The 14,046-nt window shown below is 41.3% G+C and overlaps 2 protein-coding genes across 2 annotated transcripts; both read left to right on the top strand.

Annotated features, from left to right (window-relative positions):
• Positions 1-184: 184 nt before the first annotated feature.
• LOC101015870 (gamma-crystallin C) lies at positions 185-2,434 on the top strand. Its single transcript, XM_031651708.1, has 5 exons — positions 185-259; positions 343-567; positions 712-780; positions 880-1,122; positions 2,096-2,434. The coding sequence occupies exons 1-5, from the start codon at positions 185-187 to the stop codon at positions 2,366-2,368; spliced, it is 885 nt and encodes a 294-aa protein (XP_031507568.1). The 3' UTR covers positions 2,369-2,434.
• Positions 2,435-5,905: 3,471 nt separating this feature from the next.
• On the top strand, positions 5,906-8,769 carry CRYGD (crystallin gamma D). Its single transcript, XM_003907880.3, has 3 exons — positions 5,906-6,001; positions 6,112-6,354; positions 8,431-8,769. The coding sequence occupies exons 1-3, from the start codon at positions 5,993-5,995 to the stop codon at positions 8,701-8,703; spliced, it is 525 nt and encodes a 174-aa protein (XP_003907929.1). The 5' UTR covers positions 5,906-5,992; the 3' UTR covers positions 8,704-8,769.
• The last annotated feature ends 5,277 nt before the right edge of the window (positions 8,770-14,046 follow it).

Here is a 14,046-nt window from a genome sequence, read left to right as displayed (position 1 = left end):
GGCGGCCTGAGTCCAAAGCTCACGCTCTTGCCTGTGAAGCTTTACGGCCTCCCTCACGCTTGAAAAAGGGAAAGCAATCTATAAAGTAGGATACAGTACTTCTCAGTCTCAGGCCCAGTGACCACAGAAACCTTTCCCTTGCTTGTTATCATAAGTTCACCACCAGGGACTGATTTCTAGTTAGATGACGTGCCCACGAAAGGCAAGGTTAAGAGCTGTCTTAAAGCATTGGGTTAACGAAGTCAAAACTAGCCAAGACGTGAATCTAGATTTGTGTCCTGCCCTGGACTGGAAAACTGCGTAAAGACAAAAATTTAAGGTACAGCAGTCTCTACCGTCCAGGGAAATGAGTCAGTGTTTGTGGCATTCTACATCGACGACCTCTCTGGAATCCTGGAGCGATTCTATAATGGCATAGATCTTTCCCAGAAAATTCACAGGAAATTACTCAATCATATAGACAGAGCCATGAATTTCGGGTCAAAAGTTCAGACTGATGCGCAGATAAATTTAGAAAACAGTAACAATCCAAATAAAAGCAACACAGAGCAGTATGTGCAGGACAGCGTTAGAATATACCAGAGAACAAGGACACAATCTACAATCATTTCCAGTGAATGCAGCATGTTAAAGAGATGCGTAAAATCCCCTTACTGCCGAGGGCCCCTTTTGTGTTGTTCTTGCCAACGCAGCAGCCATCCTGCTATATAGACTGGCTGTGCGGCCGCAGGCCCCATCACACTGAACTCGCATCATCCGTGTCAACCAGCCATGGGGAAGGTAAGCAGAACACAAAAAATAAAATGAAAAAAAAAATTGCCGTTATCTAATGCCTGTTAAGAGCAAATAATGCAATTTGGAACGATTCTTCCTTTGCAGATCACCTTCTATGAGGACAAGGCCTTCCAGGGCCGCAGCTACGAATCCACCACTGACTGCCCCAACCTGCAGACGTATTTAAGCCGCTGCAACTCCATCCGGGTGGAAAGTGGCTGCTGGATGCTCTATGAGCGTCCCAACTACCAAGGTCAACAATACTTGCTGCGGAGAGGGGAGTACCCCGACTACCAGCAATGGATGGGCCTCAGCGACTCCATCCGCTCCTGTTGTCTCATCCCCCAGGTGAGTTTTCTAGATTTCCATCATGCCGCCGGAGTGTCCCCACTGTATGGTCAATGTGGGTTAGAGGGAGGGAGGTTTGCATTTAAAAACTCCTAAGGGTTAGATGGACATCAGAGACCTGCATAAGCCAGATAGATAACATGGACAAAAACAGCAGAGAAATGTAAGGAAGAACCCACTTAGAGGGAGAATCCGTTTTACTTTAAATTTTTGCTACCAATAAGTCAATTAAAAGTGGTCTGTAACAAATGTAATATCATAATGGGATATAAAACAAAACTTGCAAATGGGAAGCTGGTTGGGCATACAAAGACGGTATTTTTAACAAATTGTTTTGCCTATAGAAAAAGAATTTCTGATGAATTAATTAGATAGGTTCCACTGTGGACAAGTAAACCTTCAAAGCTGTATTGTTAATATACGCTATTCAAAGGTTGTGTCCAACTTTGGAAAAGGTAATTTTTCTTAATTTGGAAAATCAGTTAAATTCTCATTCCAAATGACTATTTAAATTAACTTTATACTGAAGTACAAGATTTTTTAAATCTTACTTTAGTGGCAAATTTATATGTTTATAAATTTGGGAGATAATACTCTTACTAAAAGAATACTAGCCAAAATAAATTATTTCTATTTTTTCCCCCAAATGTAGTTTGAATTAACACAGGTAATTAGGAATCAAGATATCTGAGTTCTTGATGGATTCTAACTCAGCGTTTGAACCTCTTAAAAATTCCATCTCCTAAATAAGAATGAATTTCAGGTCAAAAAGAAAATGAGCATAGCAGTATTTAGGTGCTAGTGGAAGACAGATCCATGTGCAGCATCCACAGTAATCTACATTTTACACTGTCTAAATTTGACATTGACAATTCCATGCCCCACCCTACCAAGTTCATCTGTTCTTTGGTTGGACAAATTCCGGAAGAGACTCATTTGCTTTTCTCTATCCTTCTTTCTGCGGACCGAGTAGACAGGCTCCCACAGGCTGCGGCTGTACGAGAGAGAAGACCACAAAGGCCTCATGATGGAGCTGAGTGAGGACTGCCCCAGCATCCAGGACCGCTTCCACCTCAGCGAGATCCGTTCCCTCCACGTGCTGGAGGGCTGCTGGGTCCTCTACGAGCTGCCCAACTACCGGGGGCGCCAATACCTGCTGAGGCCCCAAGAGTACAGGCGGTGCCAGGACTGGGGGGCCATGGATGCTAAGGCTGGCTCTTTGCGGAGAGTGGTGGATTTATACTGAAATAGCTTAACACTACCAATTTCCCATTTTGGAACCTAATAAAGATTTAGTCTGCATTATTGGCAATTGCTGACTTCTGTCGTTCTTTCATTGTGCAAATCAGTTCACCTTTAAATTTCCTTGTCAAAAGTTAAGTGAATGGGGCAGGAGACGGGGCCTGTTGGAGAAGAGCTGCAAGGTAGAGTGAGTTTGAACAAGCCTCGGATGTTAGGGTGGAGGCAGGGTGTAGCCTGCCTGAGAAAGAAAAGGCAGGGCAATGCCAGAGACCTGGGAGAGGCTGACTGGCGAGAAGGGAGGCATTCAACTAAGTACCTTGAGGAACAATAGTTCGGAATTTTCCTTCTAACCAAAAATGTGGGTCAGACAAAAGGCAAAGTCAGATGAGTGGTGAGGGCACACTTAACTTGGCCAACAGCCTGATTAGACTATACAAAGGATTGTACTTTTGTTTACTTTCAGGCACAGTATTGTATAAGTAATGCCAGAGCCACCACGGCCACTGTCGTACCTTTGAACAAAGTTAAAGACCATTCATTTCCTTTTGAAAATGACTCCTGTCCAGGACTGTAGCTCTTGGTCAGTACTACCCCTGGCCCAAATGCTGTGTTAATTACAGAAACTGCACATCAGTTTCATGGTGACCAGCTATTGCAAATAAATTAATAAGAGATACACATCAATCTTTTAAATAGATTTGCATGGTATAGTGTACCCCAAACATAAAAAGTAACTACAAAAAACATCGTTCTGCCGTAAGGACACATGTGTATATGTTCATCACAGCACTATTCACGACAACAAAGACGTGGAGTCACCCTAAATGTCCATCAATGGTAGGCTGGGTTTTACAAAGTGGTACATACACACAATGGAATACTATGCAGCCATAAAAAGAGAATGAGACCCTGTCCTTTGCAGCAACATAGGTGGAGCTGGAGGCCAATATCCTAAGCAAACTAACACAGGAACAGAAAACAAAATACCTCCAGGTTGGAGAGGATCGAAAAACTACCTATCAGGTACTATACTTATCACCTGGGTGATAAAATAATCTGTACACCAAACCCCCACAACACACAATTTACCTGTATTACAAACCTGGATATGTGCCCCTGAATCTAAAATAAAAGTTAAAATAAATAAATAAGTCCTGTAACTACAAAACGGGCCCAAATTTAAAGGTGCATTAAAGAAAGCCATAATTTCTGGAGCCTTTGATTAAACTAAAATCTGCTTGCTCATAAGCAAAGCCCTAAAAAGTTTTTTTTTAAAAAAAGAAAGAAAAGAAAGCAATTGCAAGTCTTTTCATCAGTAGAGAATTAATTTATTTTAACTTAAAAATTTCCCTTCAAAGTAAAAGTCCTCCCATAATCTTACTACTGTACAAATTCTATAAAGAAGTAGAAGGGAGTCCTTCTGATGCCCCTCATTGCTAACTCCTGTTTATAGTTGGTGAGCACCCTTCTGGGATTTTTGCCTTGTTTATATAGCTGTCTCATAAAACACATGCTTCTTTTCTTTACAAAAATGGAATCATGCTATATATATTAGTCTGCAACTTGCTTTTAAAATGTATTATAATATGGACATATATCTAGGTCAGTATCTTATTCTGTTTCATGGTTGAATTGCATCTTGTTGTTTGGAGGTCCCTTAGACCATTTCACCATTTGTCCACTTAAGTGACTGGGCTTTCCCAATGTTGCTTTGACCAACAATGCTGCAAAGAATGACATTGTACATATACGCTAACCCTGATGTGCCATAATTTTAAAAAGATAGTGACCTAGAAGTGAGACTACTGGCTCATACTGCAAGTTTATTTTATTTATTTATTTTTTGAGACATGGTCACACTCTGTTGTCCAGGATAGAGTGCAGTGGCACAAACACAGCTCACTGCAGCTTCAACCTCCCAGGATCAAGCAATGATCCTTCCATCTCAGCTTCCTAAGTAGCTGAGGCTACAGGAGTGCACCACCATGCCCAGCTAATTTTTTCATTTTTTATAGAAAGGGGGTCTCACTACATTGCCAGGGGCTGGTCTCGAACTCCTGGGCTCAAGTGATCCTCCCACATTGGCCTCCAAAAGTGCTGGGATTACAGGTGTGAGCCACCACACCCAGCCACAAGTTTATTTTCCATTTCAATATCCTCCATTTATTAGCCACTAGAGACTCAACTTCTCTGAGTTAGGATCCTTACCAATTTTTGAGCACCTACCATGAGCCTGCTATATGTAGCAATGGGGATGAAGAAAACAATCAAAACAAAACAAAAGAAAAAGGTATTTCGCTACCACTGCAGAGCTCTACATAGAAAGAATACAAAAAAAAAAAAAAAAGCAGCAGCAGCAGCAGCCAGAAAATAAGAATTAAAATAATTTGTATTGCACATAGTTGGTGTTTAATTCATAAATACCACTTACAAAGATTTATGACTCAAAGACAAGACAAAGTACTTCCATGGGTTGACACAGGGCTGTGAGCAATTCTTTGAACATGAAAGAAGCTGGACACAGGTCATTTTCCACTCCAGTGCTCTTTCCAGTCCATCAAACTGTTCTCTTCCAGGCCAATAAATACTTTCTAAAGTCTTCCTCGAGTCCAGCTTCTAGACATTTATTCCTTCCTCTCCCTGCATCATTCCAGCCATAGCTCCCCTTCGTGTTCATGCAATTAATTTCCTCTGAGTCAAAGGCCTTGTGTACTCTCGCTCGTTCAGAGAACAAAGGTGTATTCTAGATCCCACTAGAAATAAGTTTCTTAGGAATTTGGTTTTATTTAATAATAAGCTAAGAGATCATGTTTTTCTGTTTCGCACATATTACTTTTCTAATTTCCTCAAACGTAGATATTTCCCTTTTTAGTTCTTTCTGAGATTAAGCATCTTAGAACTAACTATTCTCTCTTTTGAATCACGGCACCACCATTAGCTAAGAGAAAAACATCTAATTCTCAGCTCCTTCCAGGCATAACTGTAACAAGATCAGACCCAGTATCGAAGATTCATGTTTGCTGTGTGTTTTACCATAATAAAGGTTCAAAATTCTGTGAACTCTCTTGATAAAATATTCCAATTTCTTACACCCTTTCATGACGACGTTCTCTTAAAGGACTAAACTTGAAATTTTCAACATTCAGTTAAGCCCATTTCCTTCCTATTAACAATCAGTATTCAGCATTGTGGCACGTAAGTAATACTGTAGTTCTGACAGATTAATTTATATTTGCCTTATTAAGAGTCTTTGCTTTTTCTGCTCCCCGACTTAAGCTTTTTTTGTTTCTTCCCAACCTATACAAACAAAAGCGTGAACTATATGTGAAATAGCTGAAGCTCCACTTCTATTATAAATAGACAATGTCCCAAATTACCTTTTTACAAACATTCTCAATAGCATCAGCCAATGATAGCAATCCGAACCCTCCAGAGACAATGGGACCAAAATCCACAATGAGCCCCGCGGACTAGGACAGCAAAGAATAAAAAGAGAACACGAAAATGCCCTTGCTCCCCTCCGCGGGCCCCTTTTGTGCGGTTCTTGCCAACGCAGCAGCTCTCCCGCTATATAGCCCCGCCGCGCCGCCGCCCCACCCGCTCAGCCCCGCCGTACGTCCAGCCAGCCATGGGGAAGGTGAGCCCAGCCCGCGCCCCGGGCCCCGGGAGCTTCCTGCATGGCGGGGGCCGGAGACTGGGACAGGGGCAGGCCTGTGAGCCCTCGCCTTGCCTCGCCTTGCCTTGCAGATCACCCTCTACGAAGACCGGGGCTTCCAGGGCCGCCACTACGAATGCAGCAGCGACCACCCCAACCTGCAGCCCTACTTGAGCCGCTGCAATTCGGTGCGCGTGGACAGCGGCTGCTGGATGCTCTATGAGCTGCCCAACTACTCGGGCCTCCAATACTTCCTGCGCCGCGGCGACTATGCCGACCACCAGCAGTGGATGGGCCTCAGCGACTCGGTCCGCTCCTGCCGCCTCATCCCCCACGTGAGTGCAGCCTCATGTCAGGACCCAGGCCCTCAGGACACTCACTGGATGGTTTCAAGCAAAAGTTAAACATTAGAAGTAGTGATGAGCCACAATAACTCAGAGTGGACAAAAGATGAACTATAGTGGATTAAGTCAATAGAGTTTGCCCCTCACAAAAGCAAAGTGTTACCCAGATACCAATTAATCACAATTAATCCACAAATATTTATTGAGTAGGAATGTGTCGCCTGCCCTAGGGGTTGTATAAGACTTTAAAGTCCTGTTCTGGAATCATTTAGAATGGAGTTGTAGAAAAACCACTAATACCCAATAGAAGAATAAATGCTAGAGGGTACGGCAGTTACTAAGCAAAGAGACGTTTTCCCCTTTTTGCTCCTGTATTGCACATTTTGGGTTTTCCCAACCTATATGAGTAAGATTTTCCTTCAATGGAGAGCAACACAGATATTTCACACAGGTGCCACGTATATCCCATATGTGTGTGAGAACACTAATGTTTATGAAAAATTCGTCCTTGGACTTACTTATTTTTTCCCCATTTTTCTTCATTGCATTCACAAATCATTGATTTATAATTAATTGTTCTTTAATACATTACCTTAATATTTAATATTTAATAGTTTAATATGTTTAAAATACTTATATTTTAAAAAGAAGGCTTATATATTTAACATATGATATTTATCTCATTTATTTAAACAATGCATTATCATTTAATTCAGTATATTAAATGATATATTTAATATATTTTACTTATATTTAAAATACATTATATTTTAATATTTTAAATATATTTACATTAAATATATTTAACGAATATAATGTATTTAATAATATATCTAGTTAATAAGTATGTATTTAATATGTTTATATAACTATAAATTATATTATATTTTAAATATATTTTAATATATTTTTAATATATTTCATTTACGTTATATTTATTTTTGGGAGGTTGTTGTTTTGTTTTGTGTTTTTGAGACAGAGTCTCACTCTGACGCCCAGGCTGGAGTGCAGTGGTGAGATCTCAGCTAACTGCAACCTCCGCCTCCTGGATTCAAATGATTCTCCTCTCTCAGTCTCCTGAGCAGCTGGAGTTACAGGAGCACGCCACCACACCCAGCTAATTTTTGTATTTTTATTTTTATTTTTATTTTATTTATTTATTTATTTTTTTTTTGACAAAGTCTTGCTCTGTCCCTCAGGCTGGAGAGCAGTGGCATGATCTTGGCACACTGCAACCTCTGCTTCCCGGGTCCAAGCAATTCTCTTCCCGAGTACCTGGGATTACAGGCATGCACCACCACACCTGGCTAATTTTTGTATTTTTAGTATAGACAAGGTTTTGTCATATTCGTCAGGGTGGTCTTGAACTCCTGACCTCAAGTGATCCACCCGCCTCGGCTTCCCAAGGGGCTGGGACTACAGGAATGAGCCACTACCCCAGCCCTTATATTTGTGTATTTTAAATATATTTTATTTATGTTTTAGTAAAGTTATTTTTAAATAAAATGTAATTTTTAAAATAAATATAATTTTAATTTATACTTATAAAATATAATTTGAATATAATTATTAAAATAAAATATAATTATTTTTAAATAAAATATAATTTTATATATTTTATATTTTAAATATAGTATATAATTAAATATATTAGATATGTATATTAAAATTATACATAATTTAAATACATTTCTTTATAATTTAATGTTTATTTTAATATTAAAACATTTCTTCAAAATGGCATAAAATAGTAATAAGCTGTTACAGGTTTGGGTTTGTGTGTGGTACAGGATACTGAGCATAGGAGTCAGCTCATGCTGAGAAATAGCTGAATATATTAAAGAGTGAGATTTCCTTCTGAATTTCTTCACCACACTTTATAATCTTGAAAAGGTACTGAATTTCTGCCCTCGGTAATGAGGAGTTTATAAATATTCAGAATTAATTAAATTTTGCCATGTATTTCTAAATGACTTGAGCAGGTCCTCACCAAGCTGGACTGCCTGACAATGCATTGGAATCGTTTCACGGTTGCTTTTCTCCTCCTTTTATTTCTGGGTCTGCCAGGCTGGCTCTCACAGGATCAGACTCTATGAGAGGGAGGACTACAGAGGCCAGATGATAGAGTTCACTGAGGACTGCTCCTCTCTTCAGGACCGCTTCCACTTCAATGAAATCCACTCCCTCAACGTGCTGGAGGGCTCCTGGGTCCTCTACGAGCTGCCCAACTACCGAGGACGGCAGTACCTGCTGACACCGGGGGACTACAGGCGCTACCAGGACTGGGGGTCCATGAATGCCAGAGTGGGCTCTCTGAGGAGAGTCATAGATTTCTCCTGAAATATGTCCTCCTTTGTCATTTCTTAATTTGGAAACTAATAAAATATTTTCTGTGTGTTCCTGGCACTGATTTGCTTGTGTCTTTACTGTGCCCTACTTCTATCTTATTTTATTTACACACACGAGGCAAATAGCAACCAAGATGTATAATACATAGATAACAAAGGAAGTTCTCAAAACAGAAAGACGTCTTTATATTAAGTAGAACTTAACAGTTTGCCAAAGTTTCATAGTACATTACCTTATTTGATTCCCTGGCCTTTAAACAGCTTGCCGCTTCAAACCAGATTTTCAGAAATCTGTTTAGATTTCAGTTTTTCTCTGAGGAGTGAGGACCTGAAAACGTAGATTCAGATAGTGTGACGAACTTTTTCAATCAGGGATTCTGAACCTGGGTACCATAAGGCACGTCCATTTTTGAATTCTCTAAAATTGTATACAAAAGTTGAGTTGACAAATCTCTGTCCGGCTCCCTTACTACAGAGGTGGCCATGTGGCCTTCTTCTGGCCATCGAATCGTAAGTGAGAAATGATGATAGGGAGGGAGAAGAGATGGTTCTGTAAAAACTTTTGCCTTTCTCATGAAAGGGAGCAGATGCCCTTGGTGCCACAGTTCCCTCTTATTTCTTACACTCAAGAAATGAGAGCTATGAGATAAAGGCCAGGAGAATTTCAGAGATGTTGGCCTACACGTGGCTGAGCCCCTGGACCATGCTAACAACCTTTTACCTTTAGACTTCTTACAATGGCAGTCAAATAAACCACATTTTGTTTAAGCCTCTGCTATAGGGGCTGGGTATTCTGTTATCTGCAGTTCAACACACATTTCTAGCTGATGTAGAGTATATGTGAGTTTTCCTTAGGTAACTGTACAGAATTTTATTTAGAGACATTCCTAATTTTAAAATGAAAAGAAAAAGAAAAAGAAAAAGAAAAGATGGGAGCTAAATGATGAGAGCACACACGTGGTCACAAAGAAGGAAACAGCAGACACTGGACCTGTTTGAGGGTGAAGAGTGGCAGGAGGGAGAGAATCAGAAGAAATAACTATTGGGTACTAGGCTTAGTACCTGGGTGATGAAATAATCTGTACAACAAACCCCCGTGAACAAGTTTACCTGCATAGCAAATATGCATATGTACCCCAAGCCTAAAATAAAAGTTGAAAAAAAAAAAAAAAAGGAGTGGGGGAGGAGAGAAAAAGAAAGAAAGGGAGGGAGGGGGAGAGAAGGGCCATTATAGAACATTGTAGTTGTAAGATAAGATGGTTAATATATTTTAAATCTGTATATCATCTAACCTAGCTAACTCATTTTATGTAGAGTAAACTGAGGTCTAACTTCAATGTCACACTCAAAAACAGAGGTGGAATCAGAAGCCAGAATCACAGCTCAGAAACTGCTGGTTTTCTATTATAAAATCAGCAAGATTTTGGCCAGGTGCAGTGACTCATGCCTGTAATTCCAGCACTTTGGGAGGCTGAGGTGGGAGGATCACCTTAGGTCAGGAGTTTGAGACCAGCTTGGGCAACATGGTAAAACCCCATCTCTACTAAAAATACAAAAATTAGTTGGGCATGGTGGCGGGTGCCTGTAATCCCAGCTACTTAGGAGGCTGAGGCAGGAGAACTGCTTGAGCTCAGGAGGTGGATGTTGTAGTGAGCTGAGATCACACCACTGCACTTCAGTCTGGGCAATAGAGCGAGACTCTGAAAAAAAAAAAAAAGGGAAGATTTTATAAAATCTATTATGAAATTTTGTCAAAATAATGACAACACTAGCTCATAGATTATTACCATGAGGTCATTGCAAACAACCAACAAGGAATTGAATTAAAAATCTTGGGGCGGGGCGCGGTGGCTCATGCCTGTAATCCCAGCACTTTGGGAGGCTGAGGCGGGCGGATCACGAGGTCAGGAGATGGAGACCATCCTGGCTAACACGGTGAAACCCCTTCTCTACCAAAAATACAAAAATAAATTAGCCGGCCGTGGTGGTGGGCGCCTGTAGTTCCAGTTACTCTGGAGGCTGAGGCAGGAGAATGGCGTGAACCCGGGAGGCGGAGCTTGCAGTGAGCCGAGATCGCGCCACTGCACTCCAGCCTGGGCGACAGAGCAAGACTCCATCTCAAAAAAAAAAAAAAAAAAAAAAAAAAATTGGATAATCCAAAGCTGCATTCTCTGAATACACACGGGCACACACACACACATAAAGCTAAATATATTTATATAACCTCATCAATATGCATATGTGTTAGTATACTATGTATAAGGCAGTCCTACAATATATTCACTTATATTGGTTCTTTTCCTACCTCTTATTCTGTCTTATTTGTACTCTCATTAGAATTTTAGAAAGGAGGAGTCACTATGTCAGTGCTTAGAGGCTAATCTGATCATGTCATTTCCCTGATTAAAAATCTTTGAAGTTCCTTCACTTCCCACAGGAAAACATTCGAATTCCTGAGAACCTGACCCCCAGCCTATCTACCTCATCTCCCATTTCCTGACCTCAGCTGTCCTTCCTTCCCATCTCACCTGAGTCCTCCAAGCACACCAAACACTTTCACATCTCTTTGCCCTTACTTACATCTCTTCCACACCAGGATTTCTCTTGTGACCCTTCTCCCTGGTGAGTTACTCAACCTTTAACCAGATTAAAATTCACCCTAATCCCACAGCCAGAAATGGATCTGACTTAATGCTTTAGACTGAAAGTAGCAGCAACTTCATATCAAATAGACAAGCAAGATGGAAATCTACTAGCTCACGTGACAGGAAGTCTTGGGAGCACAGGGTTTAGGGATGGTTGATTCAGCAGCTCAACAGCATCATCAAGGCCCCAGGTTTTCTCTGACTCCGGCAGTATTTAGCAGCTGCATCATCCTAAAGCTGGTATCCCTGGTAACCATAGGATCTCTATTAGCTGCAACTGGGGCAATATACAAGAAAGGGTGAGTGAAGAAACACAAGAGCATCTTCGCCTATAGCACAATTGTGTCCAGAGCACAAATTTCCAGGATTGAAGAGAACCTTAAAATATTATCTGATTCTTGAGTGTGAGCTTTGGTGTTATAGGGAAATCAGAATGAACTGAATAAAGGGAGAAAGAGGGATGAAGTCCAAGGAGGGAAGGGTACAAATAGGAAAAAAAAAAGGTTAAGATGTCAGTTATATTCAGTATTCTTTTATTTCTCTTTATAAAGTAAGAGAACCGTAAGTTTTTTTTTTTTTTTTTTTTTTTTTTGAGACAGAGTCTTGCTCTGTCACCCAGGCTGGAGTGCAGAGGCGAGATCTCGGCTCACTGCAAGCTCCGCCTCCCGTGTTTATGCCATTCTCCTGCCTCAGCCTCCCAAGTAACTGGGACTACAGGTGCCCCCCACCATGCCCGGCTACTTTTATTTTGTAATTTTTTAGTAGAGACAGGGTTTCACCGTGTTAGCCAGGATTGTCTCCATCTGCTGACCTCGTGATCTGCCCGCCGTGGCCTCCCAAAGTGCTGGGATTACAGGCGTGAGCCAACCACGACCGGCCAGAATTTTTTTTTTTTTTTTGAACTGGAGAGGACAACAGGTAGGGAATGCAGTGGTGCAATCTCGGCTCACTACAACCTCCGTCTCCTGGGTTCAAGTGATTCTCCTGCCTCAGCCTCCCCGGTAGCTGGAATAACAGGTATACACCACCATGCCTGGCTAATTTTTGTATTTTTAGTTAGAGATGAGGCTTCACCATGTTGACCAGGCTGGTCTCAAACTCCTGACCTCAAGTGATCCACCTGCCTTGGCTTCCCAAAGTGCTGGAATTACAGGTGTGAGCCACTGTGCCCGGCTGACTATAAGAAATTTAAAGTAAACTTTGTTTTAGACACTCTTTAACACCTTTATAATCCATGGAATTCACCGTCTTGGGAGGCAATTTAGATGGTACCAACTATTGGCAAACATTTACACTTCTTCAGTGCTTTGTGATAATGAGGAGTTGAACGTCACAAGAACAGCAGAGGGAGAAATACGAACCAACTTTTGAGCCTACTTCTAGGAATCTATCCTAATAAACAATTCCTAAACATGAAAAAAAAGTGTTATGTACAAACTACTCACTCAATATTTATTATAATAAAACTGTAGCAGGATAAGCCACAGACAAAACCCCTCAGACACCGAGTTAAAGAAGGAATAGCTTTATTCGGCTGGGAGTTTCAGCAAGACTCACATCTCCAAAAACCACGCTCCCCAAGCGAGCAATTCCTGTCCCTTTTAAGGGCTTACAACTCTAAGGGGGTCCACGTGAGAGGGTCATGATCGATTGAGCAAGCAGGGGGTATGGGACTGGGGGCTGCATGTACCGGTAATCAGAATGGAACAGAACAGGACAGGGATTTTCACAATGTTTTTCCATACAATGTCTGGAATCTATAGATAACATAATCAGTTAGGTCAGGGGTCGATCTTTAACCAGGCCCAGGGCGTGGTGCGGGGTTGTCTAACTGTGGATTTCATTTCTGCCTTTTAGTTTTTACTTCTTCTTTCTTTGGGGGCAGAAATTGGGCATAAGACAATATGAGGGATGGTCTCCTCCCTTATCCCCCCACTTTGAGAACCTAACTCATTAGTGGGAATTCTCACTTTTATTTTCATTACCCATGTCTTCTTGCAAGACAGATCGATAGTGATTCATATAGTACGCTTGTGCTGAAGCATTTTGGTGAACTAAGGTAGTGATGAAGCTTTTTATCATTTGAAGAAGTACATGTTGGCCGGGCGCAGTGGCTCAAGCCTGTAATCTCAGCACTTTGGGAGGCCGAGACGGGCGGATCACGAGGTCAGGAGATCGAGACCATCCTGACTAACACGGTGAAACCCCGTCTCTACTAAAAAATACAAAAAACTAGCCGGGCGAGGTGGCGGGCGCCTGTAGTCCCAGCTACTCGGGAGGCTGAGGCAGGAGAATGGCGTAAACCCGGGAGGCGGAGCTTGCAGTGAGCTGAGATTTGGCCACTGCACTCCAGCCTGGGCGACAGAGCAAGACTCTGTCTCAAAAAAAAAAAAAAAAAAAAAGAAGTACAGGTAACAAACAAAGGAGCAGTAGCAGGTTCCTATACTATTATAACTCCTATTATAAAAGTTTTAAATCCTCCTAGTGCTGGGAACCATTTTTCAAACATGGCCATAGGATGAAATCCATGCCACACTTGCACAGGCACATGTGCCAGTTTTGTCATATTTCTAACTAGGTCTTCAACAACTTTCCCTTGATCATCTATGTGTAGACAGCAATTAGTAAGGTTAAATTTCCCACAGACCCCTCCTTTAGCTGTTAGCAAGTAGTCAAGAGCCAATCTATTT

This window comes from Papio anubis, chromosome 10, assembly GCF_008728515.1.
Source record: "Papio anubis isolate 15944 chromosome 10, Panubis1.0, whole genome shotgun sequence".
Lineage (NCBI taxonomy): Eukaryota > Metazoa > Chordata > Mammalia > Primates > Cercopithecidae > Papio > Papio anubis.
Note: the sequence above shows the minus strand (reverse complement) of the source record. Positions and strands in the feature narration are given on the sequence as shown.